Genomic DNA, 9005 nt, shown 5'->3' on the forward strand with positions numbered 1-9005 from the left:
TTTGCTTTCATAATGCTTGGACTTTGTATAACAGGCCATATAGTCTGTGCCAGTGTTCTTTTCGTTATCGATATCTTTATTCTCAGTCAAACTTATCAGCACCGCGAGATCTGTCTGTGTTTCAGCGGGAGCGCGCCTCGCCTCTCTCGCGCGCGCGGTCAAGTGCATCAGGCTGTTATTTATTTCATGACTGAAGCCCAGAGTGGGTGAAGATGGCGATGTGTGCGGCGATGCGATGCGTTTCGGCAAACTTCTCGGCAGCATTGCCCCTGCTCACAAGACCTGCACATATCTGGACGTGCCAAAATTTGCTAAAACCAAACGTTTTAAGGACGCTTTACACGAGCTCGCGGCTCTCCGGAGGTAAAAACTTTACAGAACTCCACGGCTCCTCTGTTTTAGCTTCTCTGCAAGAACTGCAGCCATTCCGGTGTGCATTTTGGTCTTTTTTAAAAGCTTTAGTCTTTTAAATGCTGAGGTTTGCTTATGAACTGAAACTGTGGGATTCAACTTTCGTTTGTTACATCACGAGGGTCTTTTCGAATTCGAATGTTTAGTTTAAATTGTCTCTTTATTTTTGGAACTGTTACATATATTTGTGTTAAAAGTGCACAATGTTCTTTAACTGGTCAGTGTGATTTTTTTTTCTTTTTTTGCTAACGCTTTCATCGGATCAAACTCGCCACGCTTGACTAATTTTCTCGGTTCAGTATTATCATGTGGTCTTAAATTAAAGTTAGGACCGTGCTGCATCTTGTGCCCATGAAGTTGGACCAGAGGTCCCTGACTCTACACATGATCTCACTTAAATCTGTCATTCACGAAATCTATGAAATTAGACTGATGCATCACCTTCATTAGGTTTCCTCAGATGTCTCAAGATCAGAAATAACTACAGGAGTGTTTTGCATAAACCCCAGGCATGCTACAGCATTCAGCCTTGCTCACAATCTGGTTTAAACCTGTATTGTTTCTGCATGGGCTGATGCTAGAATCCGAGTCAGTTGAGGCATTGCCCCTCTGGGAGTCCTCGGCTGTGGTGTGCATTGGTTTGCCAGACTGCTCTCCTAAGAATTATGGTGTTAATATGAAATGTATATAAAATTAAGAACAATCAGTTGTTTTCTTTCTGAATCGGGTCTTGGGAAATGGAGGCATCCTGACATTTTAATCGTACTGAAGAGTTTAATTTGAATTGCTTGTTTCATCATGTGAATCTAGTTTTGTGGGTTTGTTGTACAGAAACCCACAAATGGGTGTTTGAGAAACCTGTTTGAAAGCAAGTTCTTATTTTACAATTATCTGGCACGGGAAGTTCACGCTTTGGCATGCCTTAACCTGATCTTTTCCAGTTGCTTCCACCCTCAGTGACTGCATCATGTTCAGTCTAGTATTTTAAAAGATTAACCCCTGGTTTCACAGACAAGGCTTAAGCCTAGTTCTAGACTAAAATGTAATTCTGAGCGGTTTAAACTGAAAGAAACTTGCACTGACTGATCTTCCAATATATCAGTGCTTTTGGTTTGTCTCAAGATGCACACCAGTAATGTTGTTGTTTTTTTTTTTTACAAAGTAAGTTTATAAAAATTACTTAAATGTCCTAATTGAACTATGGCCTAATCCTGGTTTAGTCTAAGGCCTGTCTGTGAAACCGGGCCTAAGTAGAATAATTTAGAAAACCTTTAGTGAAATGGAAAGACCGACCTGGAAGTTGAGGCATCATTAACTTTATGGAGTTTGAATGGTCAAATTATCATCAGCGTTAAGTTAATATTTATGCAAAAAGAAAATGTCCTTGAAAGAAAACTCACAGTTAAAGGAATACAAAATAATGTAAATGGTGCCAAAATAGGCCAAATTTGTCATTCCAAACCAAAAGTTTTTTTTTTTTTTTCATAACATGAGAAAACTGTTCTTACTTGTACTAAAAAATAATAAATAAAGCTATATAGAAATGTTTAAGTTAAAATTGAAAATATTAAAATAAAAGCTCATTCAAAATATTTAATAGTATACTAAAATAACACAATGTAAGAGTAATTGACAGCACACTTTGGGGGGGGGGGGGGGTGCATTACTTTAATGAATGGTTCTGTTTATCTTGATCTTATATTCTCTTGTTTTTTTCCAGCTCTGAAGTTTACAGACAAACACGAGTGGGTGAGAGTGGAGGGGAGTGTGGGCACGGTTGGCATCAGCAACTTTGCTCAGGTGTTTCAATTCAGTTTCAAATGTTGTTGTTTTTTTAATACACTTTTTATCACTTATTGTGTGATGAAAACAGAATTCTGAGGAAAAAGTCTGAATTGTGAGATGCAAATTTGGAATTGCATTGAGTTTACGAGTTTTTCTTGCAAAGTCATATTTACGTGTTTTTCTCGCAGTTCTTAAAAAAAAAAAAGAAAGACTTGAGAGAAAATAGAATTTTTAATTTAAGAGATAATTTTAAGAGATAAAATAGCATAATTATCTTTTTTTTAGTTTGTCTCTTGGCAGAAACAAGCTTCCATATATGCACCTTAAAGTCAACTTGAAATAAGCCACAACCAATTTTACTTCAATAATATGTGTTTCCAAATAAAAAGAAATATTTAATGAGGAGAAGGGGAAGTGTCACTTTTCTGTCTTTTATTTGGTGTCTTTGGAATAACATGCAAAAAAAAGTCAAAGGGGGAGGAGTCCATTTTAATTTGATGGTGACTTTAAAAGTTATGTTGTTATTGCAATATTTTCTTTTTATGCAAGTTTAGTTTAAAATGATCTTTCTTATTAATAGATGTTTTTCATTTTCTCTGTTCAATCACCATAGGAAGCGTTAGGTGATGTGGTATACTGCGGGCTTCCAGAAGTGGGAACAAAGCTTGAACAAATGGGTGAGAAGAATCTGAAATCCCCATCTTGTGCCTTTTGCCTGTTATAGCACAGATAACATGACCTGTATTTATTTTTCAGAGGAGTTTGGTGTTTTAGAAAGCGTCAAAGCTGCAAGTGAGTTGTATTCTCCACTGACTGGAGAGGTGACCGAAATCAACACGAATCTGGCAGATAACCCGGGACTAGTAAATAAAGCCTGCTCTGAAGACGGTGAGTGCAGCTGTTTGTCTCGTATTAAACTGAAATCACACAATACTGTACGTGGATGTGTAATATACTAACATTTCTTTCTCCCTCCGCAAGGATGGCTAATTAAGATGACCATAGAGAAACCTGCAGAACTTGATGAACTCATGGATGAAGCTTCTTATGAAAAATTCATCAAATCCCTCGATTCATAAAGGTGTTCAGACCTTCGTTATTTGTTATTATCGATCATTCAGAGCCTTTAAGGATTCCAAATGGCTACTTTAGGGTGCCGGTGGTAGAATTAGTACTAATACAATTCTTTGAAATCTATTTATTTTGATTTTGTAATTTTTCTTTTCCACCAAAATAATCTTTTGTAATATGCTAGTTTAACAAACTCATGTATTTTGGAGTCAAAAGCCAAATATTTCAAGGGCTTTTGGAGGCAGTTTGAGATGCTTTACATGGACTCAAACAAAGAGAGGGCTGGTTCTGCTGATTGTCTTAAATAGTATATTTGTCAATGTAACGCGTGACGTAACTTGACATGCAATAAAATCGAAAAAGTAACATTGTGAGCCAGTTTGCGTCTGTGTTCTGCTGCACCGTTCTGATGTGTCCAAGTCGTCTTATGACACCAATAACATATCATTCTTGGAACGTATAGCATTGAATTTAATTATTTAAAATTATTGCAGTAAAAACAGTAATATTGTGAAATATTATTACAGTAACAGTTTTCTATTTTGATATATTTTAAAATGCCATTTATACCTGTGATGCAAAGCTGAATTTTTAGCATCGTTACTCCAGTCTACTCATCACATGATCCTTCAGAAATCATTCTGATATGCTGCTCAAATCTGCATCTTATTATGATAAAATTATTACATTTTTTTCCAGATTCTGTGATGAATTGACAGTTTAAAAGATCAGCATTTACAATTTTTAAAATATAAATCTTTTGTAACATTATAAATATTTTTACTGTAATTTATCAATTAAATGTGTCCTTGCGGGAATTAAAGTATTCATTTCTTTAAAAAACGAGTGTACATTGTCAAGAAATGCACCAATGTTTTTCAGATACTATTTTGTTTGCAAGCAAATTGCATAAAAATAATGTGAGGGAGCATTTTTGTTTTTGTACTTTACAGTATGCACTTTGTTTTAGGAGCTAGTTCTCTCTCTGCTGAGAAAAGAAGGGCACACATGCAGAGGGGAACCAAGAGCACCTCCCAGCCCAGCACACCTTGACCTTTGCCCTGAGATTAAAAGACTGATGATTTTCTGTGCTCCGGAGATCAATGATTAATGAAGGCTGATCATAGTCTCTCTTTCTGCCTGAAAAAATTGAAACCTGTGTAAAAGAATTCACAGCAGATTCCTTTCTTTGCATTTGTTAGGAAACCGCAAACTCTGGCCGAAAGGACAGTTATTTAGATATTTATAATGTTAACATATTTTGGTCACGAAGAAGTTATCTATTCTGAGATTTTATGTAGTGAAGTGCAACCTGCAAATCAAATCTGGCCGATCTTATCTTGATCTGTGATGGACATTCATTACATAAGTGTAAAAGGCAAATAGATATATAATTATATAAGCCTTTGTTTTACCATATAAGTTTACCAGTATTAGCTACATAAGAAGGACCACATGCTTACTCGGGACATTTAGGATTTCACATATGAATCTGTGTTTTTTTGTTGTTAAAACTCATGTAGAAAGCACTCTGCATCAGGAAGAAATCTGTTAAAATAAGAAAAACCCTATGCACCTCTAACAGGAATTGTTGTTCAATGCTTGCTCAAATCACGCCTTTTAAAATTCTCCTCTCAGACAACTGTGTTTCGAGGGTTTGAAAGCGTCCCAAATCCCATAGAAATATTAGAGAATTTTAAAAGTGGCTGAACATGGAATGAAAACAGTTTTCTAGTCATGCTCACCTCTAAAGTAGGCCCATTTAGAACAGATTTTACTATTTAGATTTTTGAAATAAGTTGTCCTTATGTTCAAAAATAATGTTCATTATTAAGCATTTTACTTAATATGATATAAAAGCATTAATTTATTTATTTATTTTTATCAAAGTCCCTTTGGTATAATGGAGTGTGATCGTTCATAATTCATTCAGCAGCTCATTCATTCTTGATATTAACTTCGATTATGTTCCTTTAATTTATGTTCGATTGTGTTCATTTGTGTTAATGACCATATTCAATTTTTTATTTTGTTATTTTTTTTGCGTTTAAAACAACGTTCTCCTTTACATTCACGATCATGCGTCTATAGTAGTTTTTATTAAATATTAATTGAATAATAATAATAATTATTAGTAGTAGTATAAACTTTAGTTGTCGAACTTTTAATCTATGTCCTTCCGTGCTTCACACTTCCGGTAGACGAGCACATGGGTCGTTGGCTCTTTTCTTGACTTCCCTTAAAACCCCGCGCCGTCACTTCCTTTTCCTTTCCAGCCATTTTCCGCCACCGACGGTATGTGCATCTATTCCGGCTAAACATCAAGTTTATCCGCATTAATCCTTATTAACGGTTTATCATGTGATAATTTAAGTAGTCCAAGCTTAAAGTGTAATATGTTTCATATGCGAACTTGGCTGTATTGTTAGTATTATTCATTACTGAGCGATAAAAAGGTGTTAGTACACAGTGCTCTGTCGGATACTCCACACTCAGCTGCTTATGAACCAGTCAACCCTGAATAAAACCCCTTCAGCTGAAGACTTCTCTTAGCGCCTAGCTCATATTGTGCCTGTGGTACAGACTTACAAATAAATGCAAAAGTGTTTTAATTACATTCATGAGCGTGCAGTTCTTTATAAAGCTATAAACTAGCATGCAAATCTTAAATGAACTCTATGTGAACGTGGAGCAGGGAACTGTGCTTATTGCTGTAATGTTTGTTTTACATCAGGAGTGAACAATCATGGCTCCCAGCCGGAATGGCATGATCTTGAACCCTCACTTTCATAAAGACTGGCAGAAGAGAGTGCGCACCTGGTTCAACCAGCCGGCCAGGAAGATCCGCAGGTAACACGAGACTGATAAATGCACTTTAGTAGTTCATAGAAAGCACCGCTTTATTAAAATGCATCTTTCCTCAGACGAAAGGCCCGTCAGGCAAAGGCTCGTCGCATCGCTCCAAGACCAGTTTCTGGACCTCTTCGGCCTGCGGTCAGGTGTCCAACCATCCGCTATCACACCAAGCTCCGAGCCGGACGCGGGTTCACCCTGGAGGAGTTGAAGGTAAGCTTGATGCCACATTATTGCAAGCAAGTTCACCCAAATGTGACCCTGCACCACAAAACCAGTCATAAGGGTCATTTTTTTTCCAAATTGAGATTTATGCATAATCTCAAAGCTGAATAAATAGGAAATGCACATAATGTCTTTCATGAAACATGATCTTTACTTAATATCCTAATGATTTTTGGTATAAAACACATACAATGCAACTTAAGACTGGTTTTGTGCTCCAGGGTCTCACATGAAAATTGTCATTTACTCACTCTCTCTGGTAAATATATGAAACACGAGACATTAAATGAAACTTGAAGTTTCTGTCTCTCCCTTGAAAATCCAGGTAACCAAAACTTAGAAGACCCAAAAAAGCCATAAAGGTGGTGTAAAATGAATGAACGGGGACTATTTTGTATGACGAATGATTTTATTAGGACGTTAATTTACGTAACGCACTTTGTATTTCTTCACAAGACCTGATTGGAACATTTTATATGGTTCATGTTACAATCTTTTTGATTTCCTGGACTTTCAATGATTGGACTGAACCCTCTCAAGATATACCAAAGTCTTGTGGGTAATATGAGGGTGAGTAAATGATAAGAGAATTGTTGTTTTGTGTGAACTATCCGTTTTAACTGATGATATATTTATGGTTATTTCAGACAGTCAAATGATGACAATTCTCCGGAATCTCTGTACTTCGTTGATGATACTCCTTTGAACCCTATTTGCTGATGACTGTTGTTGCTGAAATTGTTCATGTTACAGCTGTTCCAGCACAATCAAGTCTCACGTTGCTCTGTAATTTGCTTATACAGGGAGCAGGAATCAACAAAAAGGTGGCCCGCACCATCGGCATCGCCGTTGACCCTCGTCGGCGTAACCGATCCACAGAATCTCTGCAGAGCAACGTTCAGAGGCTGAAGGAGTACCGCTCCAAACTCATCATCTTCCCCAGGAGGTCTACTGCACCTAAGAAGGGAGACAGCACTGTAAGTGGCTTCCTTCAGTTCATAACGCCGAGCTTTCTTGGGATAAAAATTGTTTTGGAGCTTTGTGATTCGGTGTAAATTATAGCCTTCAATGCATATGGCAGCAGGTCTAAAATGCAGTTTAATGGGTAACAGCTTTAATGTTTGCAGTCAAATGATGACACTTTCTCCGGAATCTCTGCACATCCTTGATGACTTTTGAACCCTTTTACAGCTGATGACTGCAAACTCTTTAGCCTTATTCAGTAGTGTTGTTTGGTTTTGGTCTTTTGACACTCTTTGTGCTTTGTGTGTGTAGGAGGAGGAGCTCAAGATGGCTACACAGCTCACTGGACCTGTCATGCCCATCAAAAACGTACGTATCTTGTCCTTAACACTATAAAGCCTACTGTATCATATTTGGTACACAAATTTCTAAGGTCTATTAATATTCAAAACTTTGGTTAAAACATCCACCTTCAGGTACATCTGTCTTTTTGCTGTGAAAAAAAAGTGAACTTTTATATTTATTAGTAATATTTTAAGATGAATGGCAGTTTACTTATCTATAAATCTTATTTTAGAACGATCATGAAAGAATGAGTATTAAATAAGGTGCTTCAGACTTATTTGTTCATCTGTCATTGCGTTGCATTTTGGCTCACATGAGCAGAATGTGCGCTGTTTTGCTCTCATTGGCTTTACATTGTCGCCAATGTCATTTCCAGTCAAAACACATTTCACACAGTAAGATTTATTGTATATAAGCTGTATTGTTTCATTGAATTTATTCCTTAATTTGAGTTTCTTTGAAGTAAATTCTTTACTTCATCTTCAAGTCATTCAAGTTACCTTCATAAACCTGCAAACCATGAAAGGTTGATTTATTAAATGATACGCTGGGCAATAAAAACAAACTTTATATATTGTCTGAAGGTTTAAACTGGTCTTATTTCATGTCAGGTATAAGATGCAGGTTGAGAAATATGGAAACGAGATGTTTAATGTAAACTGCTCTTGATTAAATAATGTAGTGTTTTGCTGCAACTGAGGGAGTGTCCATATTTTCTGCAGGTGTACAAGAAAGAGAAGGCCCGCATGATCACAGAGGAAGAGAAGAACTTCAAGGCCTTTGCCAGTCTGCGTATGGCCCGTGCCAACGCCCGTCTGTTCGGCATCCGTGCCAAGAGGGCGAAGGAGGCCGCAGAGCAGGATCCCGAAAAGAAGAAATAAGCGATATTTTGTAAGGAACTGTCAAAAAAAATAAATGTCTAAAAAATATTTTGTTTTTGGAGTAATTTCTTGCTAAATAAATCTGTGTAGATGTATATGCTTTTAAGAGGATGTGTGTATACGGTTTGCTTTTTTTTTTTTTTTTGTCAAAAGTGACCAATTTAGACAAATGTTTAGGAGTTCCTCTCCTACAGACAATTTAAGGCTCTGGGTGATGATGGAGAATGCAGGTAACAATGCAGAAAAAAACAAATACTTTGTTTATAATATTCACCAGAAGATGGCAGTGTTTACCTTTTATTGATTTTGGGAGTTTTCGAAGAAGTGATTGGTTTAGCAATTAGTTTTTTCCCCTTACATAATTCCTAACTTTAATTTAAGCTGGATCTGGGAAAGGACAGCATTTAAATAATTTTTCCAGACCTGTGCTAGTTAGACTAGCTAAAGGGATAGTCCACCAAAAACTGTATT

At 36.7% G+C, this 9005-nt stretch overlaps 2 protein-coding genes across 2 annotated transcripts; both read left to right on the plus strand.

The window, feature by feature from the left end:
- The first annotated feature begins 116 nt into the window (after positions 1 to 116).
- LOC306874683 (glycine cleavage system H protein, mitochondrial-like) lies at positions 117 to 4104 on the plus strand. The gene is made up of 5 exons (XM_079424890.1): positions 117 to 363; positions 2132 to 2211; positions 2810 to 2873; positions 2953 to 3084; positions 3178 to 4104. Exons 1-5 carry the CDS (start codon positions 213 to 215, stop codon positions 3273 to 3275), a joined length of 525 nt encoding a protein of 174 aa, XP_079281016.1. The 5' UTR covers positions 117 to 212; the 3' UTR covers positions 3276 to 4104.
- Positions 4105 to 5440: 1336 nt separating this feature from the next.
- LOC306874691 (large ribosomal subunit protein eL13) lies at positions 5441 to 8582 on the plus strand. Its single transcript, XM_079424902.1, has 6 exons — positions 5441 to 5562; positions 6002 to 6117; positions 6192 to 6333; positions 7149 to 7322; positions 7621 to 7677; positions 8376 to 8582. The coding sequence occupies exons 2-6, from the start codon at positions 6014 to 6016 to the stop codon at positions 8532 to 8534; spliced, it is 636 nt and encodes a 211-aa protein (XP_079281028.1). The 5' UTR covers positions 5441 to 5562; positions 6002 to 6013; the 3' UTR covers positions 8535 to 8582.
- The last annotated feature ends 423 nt before the right edge of the window (positions 8583 to 9005 follow it).

Source organism: Barbus barbus (genome assembly GCF_936440315.1).
Source record: "Barbus barbus genome assembly, chromosome: 1".
NCBI lineage: Eukaryota > Metazoa > Chordata > Actinopteri > Cypriniformes > Cyprinidae > Barbus > Barbus barbus.